Source organism: Phalacrocorax carbo, chromosome 1 (assembly GCF_963921805.1).
Source record: "Phalacrocorax carbo chromosome 1, bPhaCar2.1, whole genome shotgun sequence".
Classification (NCBI taxonomy): Eukaryota; Metazoa; Chordata; class Aves; order Suliformes; family Phalacrocoracidae; genus Phalacrocorax; species Phalacrocorax carbo.
In genome coordinates this window covers 44,533,211-44,546,442 of record NC_087513.1, presented here as the reverse complement: position 1 = coordinate 44,546,442, position 13,232 = coordinate 44,533,211, and the positions used below count along the sequence as shown (strand labels likewise).

At 37.4% G+C, this 13,232-nt stretch overlaps 1 protein-coding gene across 1 annotated transcript in view; it reads right to left on the bottom strand.

Moving 5' to 3' along the window:
- Window positions 1-13,232, bottom strand: part of OTOGL (otogelin like) — a 97,857-nt gene that overhangs the window by 27,723 nt on the left and 56,902 nt on the right. The window contains 8 exon segments of the mRNA XM_064444181.1: window positions 257-1,485; window positions 1,488-3,131; window positions 4,023-4,102; window positions 5,319-5,436; window positions 6,056-6,334; window positions 7,932-8,099; window positions 11,999-12,025; window positions 12,582-12,738. Coding sequence (XP_064300251.1) covers window positions 257-1,485; window positions 1,488-3,131; window positions 4,023-4,102; window positions 5,319-5,436; window positions 6,056-6,334; window positions 7,932-8,099; window positions 11,999-12,025; window positions 12,582-12,738 — 3,702 coding nt within the window.

Sequence of the window (13,232 nt, the reverse complement as noted above, 5' to 3'; positions counted from 1 at the left end):
ACTATCTAGAATCAGCACGTGGTTTTAAAAGTCTTTTTTTTCCAGAGCAATACATCCAAGTTGCAGAATATACCAGGGCAGTATAAGAGCATGGGTACAACAATCCTCTAAGAACAACCGAGTATTTTAACAAGTACAAATAATTTTAAAAAGGAGATATTTTAAAATATCTGGTACTGTACGCATAGCATAACAGAATGGACCAAAAAGCAATATATATATTTTAACACATAGGGGCAAGTAAAACCGATCATACCACACATTCAGAAGATGTAGACATCAGTGTATACATCATTGAACCAAAGGAAGCCTTGTCAGCTATAGCTGTCCTTGTTTCTGTGCTTGTCAGAGAAGTTTGTGTTTCCACAGGCTCTGAAGAGGAAGGCAGAGCCATTCCACCACTAGAATGAGATAAATCTATTATAGTTCTGGTCTGCAGCGCTGTGGGCTCTGTTAAACTGAAATAAGGTTTAGTGGTTTTCTGTGTTGGGATTTTGGACCAATCTGATGTTGTTACATCCGGGACTCCAGAAAGAGAGAGATTTTTTACTGAAGTTGTATTTCTTGAAAAAGGAGAACTCTGAACTGCAGATACGGTTAAATAAGGAAAGGAAGATTTCTCAGTTGTAGTTGACTTCGTCTTGGTAACATTTCTTTGCTCATGTGAAGTGTGACCACTTTCTAAAATATCCACGGTTCTTTCAAATAAGGTTGTGTATTTAACTTCTGATGCTGTAAATGAGGTACTCTTCGTCTGTGATAATGGACTTGTAGCACCAGTTGTTTTCATGACCATCATTTTTGGAGTTTTAGTGCTCTGTGACGCTTGAGTCGCTGCAGAGGTGAGTAAAGATTCATGTGACACATGCATGGGTGTTTCTATGGTGGTAGGAACTGAAGCCGAAGCCATATAAAACTCCAAATCAGCAACAAAAGAATCAGTGTTTTTTGTAGTAATCCTAGAGGCTACAGTAGTGCCAGAAGCAACTAATACACTGGCTGAAGAGGTAGGTGGCATTTTTGCAAAAATATCAGATGCTTTTAAGGATGCAGCATTCACTGTTGTGTTCATGATCATTGGTGTAGTGGACTGAGCGATGATTCCAGCTGATATGGCTGATAATTTTCCATCTTCTTCTGAAGAACTTACCGAAGAACTCTGTTTTCCTAGAGAAACAGCAGAGATACGAGTGGTCTTAGGAGGTGGCGAAGACATAGAGACCCTACTGGACTGGCTTTCTAAAGTGGCCTCAGGAGTTCTAGGCATTAGTAAAGAGGGCATTACAGTGGATGTTTTTAGTGCTGCAGAAAGGCTGGTAGAAGGGCTTATGTTTAAAGTGAATGTAGAAAAATCTACAGAAGAAGTTGCGAAGTCTATAACTGAACTTTTTGAGGTTCCTTGTGTATCTAGAGATGGAACTGATGCTTGGGTAGCAGTTATATTTTGTGTTAATGATGATGTCCTACTGACTATGGGAATCAAGAACTTGTAGTATGAGATGTCACGTAACATGGTGCTGATATTGTTAAGAAGATTGTAGATAAAGATGATGACCTTGTAAGAGAAGGATCTTTGGGAATGAAAGTGCCTGAACTTTGTGCTACAGGGCCAGTTTTCAATTCTGTATGTGAACTGCTCGGGTACTCTGTAATTTCTGATGTGGTTATTAATGTAGTATTTAGAGGTAACACCGTTCCCCTAAGAGGGAACGCTGTAGACATAATGTATTTCATTTTCTTTTTAGAAATGGATGACACTGAAAAGGAATTGGTGTGCGTTATGTATTTCTTTTCTGTTGGGGCTTTACTTGTTAGAGACATATCGGAGATTGTTGGATTGACTAGGAGAGTGGAAGCAGGAGAAGGTATTTTATAGAGACTTCCGGAGGCAACAGTGTCATCTGCCAAAGCTTTGGGCTTCAGGGAGGTAAACGGAGACTGCAGTGGTATAGATACCGTGTGTGTTACAGAAGGGCTCGAAGAAGTGTTTATAGGGATTTGAGAAGCAACTTGAGGTGAAGATACAGTCATTATGGGCAAAGCAGCAGAAATACTGCCTTTTATTAATGGAGATGTCTGCTTGGTAACAGTCACTGGAATTTCCACTGAAGATAAAACTGGCTTTGGAGAAAAACTAACTAAAGAACTTGCATTTAATGATATCAAACAAGTTTTAGACAAGGGTTTTGCTGTTTCAAAATATGAAACTGTGAATGACTGAGGAAAACTTGCCTCAAAGCTAGCAAATCTAGTAGTCATAGGAATTTGAGGAGCAGTTGAAGTCAGTGCAGAAATGGATGTTGGGTGAACAGCAGTTTGACCAATGCAAGACCTAGTTCTAACAGACACAGTAGATGTAGGAGAAGTAGGTGTGCTTAGCGTCAACCATGAACCTGGAAGAAATATGGGTCTTGTGAAAGTTGCTCTGCCAGCCAGCAAAGCTGACAAAGACACTTCAGAGGATACTGCTGCTCCCTTAGAATGACTTACTGAAGGACTACTCTTCCCAATCCCTGCAGGCAGCTCAGAAGTGGCAAAAGATGGCTTGGAGGTTAAAGGTGTTAATGCTGAGGTAGGGGGAACAGTTCCTAGCCGAGTGGTTGATATTTCAAGTGGAAATGGAACTACTACTAGGGAAGTAGGTGTTAGTAACGGAGATCATGTTGGAATAGGACTTGCACTGAGCAGGGTTGTTGGAGTTGCTATTGTAACAGGTAAAGTTATAGATGCAATAGAACTGACAGTACGTGATGTGACTGCTGAGGCTTGAAGAGCAGTTGGAAAATCTGCTGAAGAGATGGGTTTGGAAAGGACAGTAGGGCTGGCTGTGCTGTGAAGTACATCAGAAGGCTCCACTGTACTTGGTAATGAAAATGTTGAATAGGTGGCTGCATTAGATGCTTCCAATGAATAAAAGTCTGTAACAGACTCTGCAGACATATTCATTCCTCTTAAAGTTGTGTTTGCCTTCATGGTTATTTTGTCTGTCACAGCAGTACGACTTGACTCAGTCCCTGAAGTAGCAAATAAAGGTGGTGTCTGAGGAAATCTCTCCACGGTAGCACCCGTGAGAGAGACTAACAATGAAGGTTTTGTTCCAATTGCTGATTCTGTAGGTGTCACAGGTATGCCTAAAAGGAAAAATGCATGTTTCACTGTCTTTTAGGGATTATTAGTAAAGCGAAATAGCAACATCTATCTCTACTGAAGTCCCATTTAAATATTAGAAAATCAGAGCATCGTTTTGCTGAGAAGATAACTTGGCAATGGTTCCAGGTTGCCTGATGGCTTTGAGGAACTCAGCTGTCTCAGGGAGTTTTCTAATTTTCTTTGCAAATGAAGTATTAATATTTTTATTATTAGTAAAAAACTTGATTTTGCAGAACAGTTTTGAAGCAACAAGGGAAATCCATGGCAAATTCAGTAAATCCAAAATAATAAAATATTTGGAATAAATATATCTTTGGAAGATAGTATACTATATGAGATAACTTTGTACCAGCAAATGTCAAGCGTAATATATTTAATTCAAAACTTGTAAAATAAAATAAGAGACAGTATTAAAATGCAATTGTTATCTTGAAAGAATACCATATCCCCAAAATAAGCAAACAATGTGGTATCTTCACACACCGTAAGTTATGAAATAGATGTACTGAATTTGTTAGTGGTGGGTCATCAACTGAAAAGTGTAAACTTTTCACCACAGCAGTATTTCTTCCATTTGGATCTTTCTCTTATATACATATTATATACTAGCAGTATATAGTCAAATATAGTTGTGATGAGTATAACACCACCACAAAAGGTTAAATATAACGCACTCTTAGAGAAATGAAAGAGTTCAACTTTAGATATGGCTTGTTTGGATGTAGGAGATGTATTTTGGATGACTGGGAATGGAGTCTATGTCCCAGAGAGACATTCTTCAACAGAAAGATGTTCTGGTAAAGCATTTAATAAAAAACTGGGATCTGTAAAGTGATTTATAAGATTAGATCAATATAATAAAATATACTTACAGTCTTCTGGATAAACACATTTAAGTGTGACCTCATCAAGGATCATGTTTTTGGGACAGTATGGCAAGCATCCTTCAACCCTTTAAAATATTACATAGTTAATTCTAAAGCCACAATAAAAATATAAATTAACTTTAAATTATTTTACTTTGGCAAAATGAAACATTTTAATGTCTTCCCATCAGAGTTCTGAGAACTTCCCAGTGTAATGGTGAACACAGCATTTTGAGGCATTTTAAGGTCCAAAAGTCATTGAACAGCATAATTCTGTTTCTAAATTGTTAATAATAAATTCTTTGCTTCGGCTGATGAACGTGATAGCTTTGGACCATTCTGCTTCCACAACCAGGTGGAAGTTCAGATCCCTAAGGAGAGAGGTTTTCCATAAGATGAAGAACTTCTCAACAAGACTGCTTTTTTACCCAGATGTCTCATATAAGCCATTAAAATATTCAGACTCTTTTGCACTTTCAGCATAGGAGAGTGCAGACAAGTCCATATATTCCCTTACATTTTTATTTTGGGGGGATTTTTAGTAAGAATATCATGACATTAACAACCGGTGTGCCAAAACGGAAAAAGCTAAGAATACCAACAGGGAAAATTAGTAATATTCCTAATTGTAAACTCTATATGCCTAGGGAGGTAGTCTAAAATTCAAAATATCTTTTATTTTCTACCAGATTTTGTGCCTTGAGTTTTTAGGCATTTTTCCTTTTAGTTTGTTGTTATTCCGTAGATGCCAGGGGAGATCCGTGGAGCCCAGAAATCCTGTTACTAAGTAACAAGATAACATCAGTCCTGTGAAATCCCTCACCTCATGCCAATGAGCATCTCCTAGTATAAAGTTCCCTCCTCTTACAGGAGAGGGCGTAGTCCACCCTTGCTATTCCTACAGGTTTTGTTCTGTCACATAAACACCAGAAAGATGCAGGCACTTACAGCATCATGGGATGCTGGTTTAGGAAGTGACTGTAAATCCATAGAAGGGAATAGCCTTCATTTAATTTAAAAGCTTTCTACTTAACCACGGCCAGAAGCGAATCCCCTGGGCTAAATACAAACCCTCTTATTCTTGTGTTGAAAGATTGCCTGTAAACAGCAATATATACCGTGGGAAATGAGAGGCTTGTTACAAATGTTTTCACATGACTTGTGAGTTGCTCACAAGAGTCATACTGAAATCTGGATGAGTAAAAACGAATGGCTATTGCATCTACAGTAATTTTCAGAAAGCATATGGTACGCGTATTACAAAAAACAATACGGTAGCAAGATAAGCTTAATTTTACTTACGGAGGAAGGAATTTACATGCTGTTCCTTCAGGATCATTACACGTTTTAACACAAGGATTAGCACAAGATTCATATCGCCATTCACACATCCTTCTATAAGGCACAGATGCACTGAGTTCTGAGAAAGAAGGAAAAGGTATTATTTATTGATTGTGTAGTCAAGAAAATATAAATTTATAGTCTTTTCTAAAATGTACATTGGGATTTTCAGAAAAATTAAAAATGAAAACAGTAGAGAAATTCTTGAGAACTTTCAAATACATTAGATTTTGTTCATTCTCAGTTTCAAGCATTTAAAATTCAATCAAGCTAAAAGACACAGAGGCTTCAAAGATAAAAACATCTACTCACTTTTACAATATATTCTGTTTAAAAATCTTAAAAAGCAGTTAAACGTAGTGAAGGTACTGTTGGTGGCAGAAGCAATAACAGTAACCCCATTCATTTAAAAGAATAGCTATCTACAGCTCCGTAACAAGAAATTATCATGCAATTTTTTGTGACAGGCCATGTACATTTTGAAAGAGTAAAGCAATGAAAATGTATTTCGAGGACAAAATGATCATCATATCTGTAATCTTTAGAAAATAATAGCATTTGGAGGCAGAATGGAGGACAGACAGAATAGTAATTAAAAATATGATAAAACTTATTTGTTACTATTGCTGATGAAAGACGATTGCTCTGAAGGCAAGCAGAAAAAACGTGCTTATCCCTGGGGATTATGCAAAATTTACCTTCAATACTAAAGCTACTCAAACGTTTGAATTCTTCTGAATCATCATACTTTGCCACTTTAACACTGAATGAGGTGAGAATGATGAAAAAGCCTTTTTTACTGTGCAGTTCGAAGGCGCTGAGCCCTGGACTCCAGAGGCCCTGGTGATGGAAGAAGGTGGCTCGTCTCCGAAAGGAGGCACTCTCCCGCCACTGTTCCAACCCAATGGTTTCATTGTCATGTACGTACAGAAAGTAGTTTGGTCTTTCAGCAGATTCAAGAGAAACAAGAGAGAGAGCTTCCACAGAAGAGAAAAAAATAATAGTAAGATTTTCACAGAAAACAACTTAGAAGTGAGATTAAAATCTGTATATTGGCTGTTAAGTGGCTCCTTTTAAACAACTGCTTTTCACAAAAAAAGAAAAGAGTCAGTTTTATGTAACACACAAAAAAGTTAGAAATGCAGGGTCTAAAGGAGACTTCAAATGATCACATAATCCAGAGCCACCAGAGAGCTAATCAATTAGATCAAAACTACTTTCAGCCTACTGCTACCAGCCTTCAAAATTATTCATAAGCAGTCTTAGTTGGACTTGCTCAAATTGGGAGTTTTTTCTCAAATTCGGACAAATGCCTGATGATTCAGCTGTACCAAAATTTCATTAGTAAACAACATCACACAAATATTGTAAGAACATGCTTGACTTCACCTTGAGGTCAGGCTTTTTTTTACATATAATCATATCCAGCAATATAGTAAGAAAACTTGTGGCCAAATAAAAGAGACTCATCGTCTATTTGCTCTACCCAAGCCAGAAATAAAAAGTGAAGAAAATTCTCTCAAAATTTAAGAACTTAGAAGAATACTGACTTCATATCTGGTTTTCAACTTGAATAAAATCTTGAAGTGCCTTTAATCTAGATTAATACTCATTCCTCACAGATACGAAAACTACCTGTGTACTGCACAGACATAATGAATGTTTTACTTCCACTTGACATCAGTTGGAGGATTGACAAGATTGAATTAATCCTTCTGTTCTATGTACTTTCTCATTTCATATCATATCCGAAAACCTGATTTCTCCACTGCAAAATTGTCGACTGCTTCTGAATATAGTTTCAAATTTTACTGTGAGGAGAGCTCTTCTCTGGGTCAATTTTTGCGGGTTTGGGATTTTTTCAACAAATTAAATTATGTGAGAAAGCAATGACACAATCTGTATTGACTTAATTGGCACAAACCCAATACGTGTGAAGAAAGGAAAATATGTACAGAAGGAAAAATATTTAAATATATTTCTTTTGGGTTCTATAGTTTGGATCAGTCTCTGATAAGTTAAAATAGAGTTTAGGAATAGCTGTTCACCTAAGAAAATTCCTTCCACATTGTATGGAGATACTGCTTACTAACAATGCAGGAGACAGATTGGTTGTTCTAAGTTGCACATTTTATAGTCCACTGAAAGTCACGAAAAATGAGAAAAGAAAAAATAGAAGTGATTTTACTGGAGACAAAAATATCCTGCATTCACATTCAGTGTTGGTACTTGCCAGATACACATGCAAAATTTTCCAGTTTACAGTTATACAAAATATTTTTTTTTTCACAAAGGAATTCTATTCACTTGTATTTTTCAATATTTCTAAAACAATATTAGAAAAGTCAGCTTGAAAGCTGGCAGCAAGGCTTTCCAATATTTAAAGAAATTTTTTTTTAAAAAATCAGTATTTCTCCTCAATTATGAAATAGGCTGCTTCACCCTCACTTATTCCAAAAACTAAAAATACCTATACTATTTTAGGAGATTTAGAAGATGCAGCAAAAATCATTCATATAGTTTGAAAAATATGTATTATGTATTGCCATCAGCAAAATTCTTGAGAACACTTACATAAATCCTTATCTTTGAAAAGACCTGGAGTTATCATGAAACTGAAAAATACATTTCCATATGCTCCGGTTCTAGGCAGAGGAAATATTCTTCTACTGGATATGTTAGCTCCTATAATTGTGTCATTGTCTCCATAACTTGCTAAAATGTAGGGTCCTTCACCAAGACCTAAGGGAAGAAAAATCAAATAGAAAAAAAAATCCTCCTTGCATAACATACAAAACTTAAGTCTTAGTTGACACAATATATTGCCTTAAATATTTCACCATACCTAGAGTCAAAGATATTTGGAACTATAGCTCAGTGCCTCAAGGTATTACGCTGGAGTAGGTCTGTATCTGTCTGCTCAATGTACTCCCTTATTCTTTGCTTGCTTCAGATACAACAGATACCAAGTGAGCACAAAAAAGTGTGGGTAGCTATCCTCACAAAATGACCTGTACGAGAAAGCAGTATCTGGGCTGCTTTTTAATGGTATTTAGTCTTTGACATGTCCTTATTTCTATACTTCAAAAGATAAACAGAGCAACATTAATATTATTCCCCAAATAGACACTGAAGCTACTCTGAGATCTACAAGGCAATTCCCCCCCAAAAAAACAGATTTCAAATTATAAGGCTGTAATTTGACTTTTGGCAGCAATATTGCTTCAGCAGTTGTCTGCTTCATCCTCTCCCACAAACCACTTCATGCTGCTTCCCTACGTCCCCATTCATTATGCCATCCAAAGTGCTTCAGCAGTGAAGTGATGTAGCTGAAAAATAACAACCTGATTTTTCCAGTCTGGTTCACCACATCGTCATTCAAAATCTCACACTGGTTTAACAGTGACAACAGCTTCAGCTGGTACTACTGCCAAAATGGTGCTAGCCTAACCATGCCCTGCAGCAAACCCCTGGGGCTATTTCTGCTGGGCTGGGAAAGCTCACAGGGATACAGCCAGATACAACAGCATCTGTCTTTGTCACTATATCCCACTGAAAGAACCAAGAGCGTTATACCTCTAAAACTTCACCTTGTGAGTAATAAACACAATGTGTAAGTTTTGTGAATGGTTTTAATCCTTACAGTGAAAAGACTGAACCCCTTTCCAAGCCTAAGACAGCTGCTTTCAAATATGACTCTTCAAGAGCAAATGAATTCTCATAATAATGAGATTTGGCTCAGCTAGAGGTTAATCACAAATTTCTGAAGAAAACTGCATTAAAATAACAACAGTCTTTATGTGGAAACTAGGTTGGAACTCATATGCACATGAAGCCCAAAAGATTGCCACAAAATGACTGCTTTTAAAGAAGTGGTGAGGCAATTTATCTTAAAAAGACTCTTTATTCTAAATCACTGAATGTTTATCCCTACCTATTAGCAGACATTTTGCCTATGACTTGAGCAAAAGCAGGAGTGAGCTGTAATTGATAAAAGTTTCCATAAAGATTCAACAGTTTGACATCATGCAGAACAAAAAAAGAATCAGAGAAGGAGCCATCCTATGTCCCAAAATGTGTTTTGCTGGCACTTGGTGGTGGAAACATGCATAATGCCATCCTTGACTTTAACCCTGGTAGGAAGCTAAGAACCACACAGCCGCTTGCTCACTCCCCCGCCCCCCCCCTCCCCCCCAAGAGAACTGGAGGGGAAGAATTGAAAAAACTCATTGGTTGAAATAAAGACTATTTAATAAGTTTAAAGAAAAAAAAAAAAAAGAAACAAAGGAAAGCAAAACCAAGAAAAGTGATGCCAAAAAACCCCAACTGCTTACCACCAGCCAACCAATGCCTGGCTGTATCCCAAGCAATGCCAGCCCCAGCAAACTTCCCCCCAGTTTTTATTGCTGAGCATGCCATCATATGTTCTGCAATATCCCTTTGGTGAGTTGGGGTCAGCTGTCCTGGCTATGTCCCCTCCCAACGTCTTGTGCACCTCCAGCCTGCTCACTGGTGGGGTGGGGTGAGAAGCAGAAAACGCCTTGACGTTGTGCAAGCAATAGCCAAAACATGGGTGTGTTATCAACACTGTTTTCATCACAAATCCAAAATATATCACCATACTAGCTATATGAAGAAAATTAAGTCTCTCCAGGTCAAAACCAGTACACGTTACTATTTTTAAAATAAGACAAAATTCCCTATTGCAAAGAAATTATGGAAAGTCAGCTATACCTAGCAAGCTCTACATGCTGCTATTGTACTGGGCCAGACTCCCTGGAGGAGAAAAAAATTAATCTACTGTATGATGCTCATTATAGCACGCAAGTCACTGAAAAAGATGTATCAAAAGTCATATTCATATCATTGCATTTAGTCGAGTTTCCTTCCTCTTCAGTATCTTGCTCCCCACAAAGCACGTGCACAGTATCCAAATATAAGAGAGGATGCCACAGGAATTAAGTCTGTTAAATGAATACCACTCTTATTCTAAGGAACTGCTCTTTACAGTACAATATTTGTGAGACTTGTATATAAAATCCTGTAACCTATCTATTTCAAAAATATAATAGGTCCCAGTTCTGAAATTTACAGTACAAGCGCAAGCTGAAATCCTTCTAGAGCTTCTCCCGGACTGCCAAGATATTCTGCATGGTGCATTAATCCACCCCCACACTGAATATGATGAGGTTATTAATTGAGACATTAGGGATTACGAAGATCATTCAACACAGCTGGGCCACTGACCTTCACCAATTAAAAATAGAAGCAATGTTAAAACTACATACACCAAGTCAAAGAAAAAGCCCATCAATTACTTCAGTTGAGTTTTTAATTGAACAAGAGCAATCTCTTTTATATGAAAGAAGAAAAAATAAAACAAAGCAAGCCGCTTCAGAATTAAAACTTAGAAGATGATTGCAGTGTGACAAATGTTCATAAAATTTGAGACTTTTTTTTTCAAAAAATCACACCAAATTAATTTTTGTTCTGATTAATCTTAACAGTATTATCAGAGATGCATTATATCCACACCATTCATTTTTTGAGAAAAAGACTTGAATTTCACTGTGCCAAAGGCAATTAGTTCAGTGAGGTGAAAATTCAAATGTTAATAACCATGTAATAATAATAGCAATAAATGGTAATAACCTTCTAAGATACACATTAATGTGTCAGTATTTGAATTCCTTACTAATGTAGGATTGTCTTTGTTTGTATAGGACAAATCTCAAGTAATACATTATATATTGCACAGAAAAACAGTATTTTAGATATCCATAGCAGAATATGAAGGAAGAAAAAGTCAGTAAAATGACATAATAATATTAAATAGAAAAGAATTATGTTGCAAAATGACATACAATACTCCAGGCTGTTCATACAAGTCACCTCTCCTTTCTAACGGATTTAAAGGTCAAGTGAGCTTGAGGGATTGTGACTATGCAATCCTACCCTAGGGAGCGGGAGAACGGAAAAGAGATAACCTCCAACACTGCTGCAGCGACAAGGATTCTTCTCAGCATGAGCTACCAAGGGTTCTATTTGCAGTGTGCACTGTATCATATTTCATCTGAGATGCCAGATGTGTTGTTTTGCTTACAACTACGATATTTGTTTCCATGCCACCACTGTCCCTGGACATAGAGCAGAAAGGCCCATCAGGACTTGCTTTGCTAACTTGCTGAACTCACTAAACTCACATACCCAAATCAGGAGTACTAAAAAAAAAAAAATCATTATAACCTGTGAAAGAGAGAAATTACCAAACTATATTTTCTTCCAGGGTTAGTCTGAGTGAACTGATGTAAGAAAAGTGTCTCTTGGATATTTGTTTTTAAAAGAGAAACAAAATAGGGGAGGGGTGGAGATTAATATCTCAAAATGGCATCATACAGAAAGAAAGCTGATAGAATAGTACGTCAAAGACATCTTCCATATTCTAAAGTGGTCGATGTGCGGAATTATCTACTACTAAATGCTTTATAAAAATGGAATTCATTTTGGAACAAGGGAGTACAGACTTGTTTTTAGCACATAGCTAGCTGGTATGCTAGAGAACATGAAAAGTGACTGTATTCAGCAAGGTATATAAATATGAGAATAAATCAAAGACGACAGTAATATCGGATACCACATACCTTGATTGTAATAGTCACAGTCATATGCTAAAAGAAAAGGAAAACAAGCACATTATTATTATTATTACAAAGTAACAACAGATTCTATACATATCTGCATCCTGAAAACATAAAATTCACTTTCATCAGAGGAAGTCTCATTTCCCATAACTTGTTTCAGCTGGTGACTTTATTTCCTTAGGCTTTTATTCAGTGACATACAGCTGTATTTAAATAGATGTGCCAGGACAGCAGACCTGAAGCATGAATTATTCTGGAGCCAAGAACACTTCTTACTGTCAATGAAAAGTAGAAAGGACTGAATCTCTTTGCAGCAGTACACAGAACGCTGGATGTACCCCAGATCCGGTATACCAGTGCCTTTCCTACAGTCTCCATGCTGGCATACTCTGAGCACAGCCAGTCCTCTTCAGTAAAACAGCAAATTTGCGTTAAGGTGACTAACAGCTAACATACAGACAGCTTGAAAAATGTGAAGAAGTACATTTATTATTCACCTGATTCTGTCTTGTATTATTGGGCAGCAAAAGGCCAAAGATGCTTCAAAGATGAGCTCTGGTGCAAGGCCAGCCCAGGTACGTACCGCAGAGTGAAGGAGATCGCCAGTGAATCGCTGCTCCTTGCTGGCAGCATTTGTGGGCATAAGCTGCAATACTGGTACACAAGCACTCGCAGTCCCCGCCAAGATTGCAGTTGCACGTATCTGTGTGACAATTTTTGACAAAAGAAGTCACATCAATCTGGGGGGTGGAAAAAAGGAAAGAAAAAGAGGGCTGGTGACTTAATCGCATGAGCTGTACAAATTCCTGTTGCACCATTTTCACCAGGAATGCTACTTCTGGACTGAGTGAAAGAATTTAACACAAAAAATAAGGTATTTTCTAAGGTTTGGGTACATTCCTATACAAAAAGCACACTTTGAATGATTAGCTTGTACCTATGCTACAGGCCAAGACAAAATTCCATTCAGTGACTATTAACGTCTGTCAATACACTTCCTGTTCATTGATTTTGGAGAGTGTATTGAAGCTGGCAGTTTTGTGTTTTTATAAGGCAAATACTGCCATCTGTAGTCGTCCAGCCAGTTTCGCATGAACAACATCAGAGCTGCAGCTCTGATTATCAAGTAATTAATTTGTAGAGGAGATTTTGGCCAGGGAAAGAAAGCTTGAGCATGCTGGTGGCATTTTGCAGCAAAATATTTCTGCACCTATCAAGATCTTAATAGACTTTG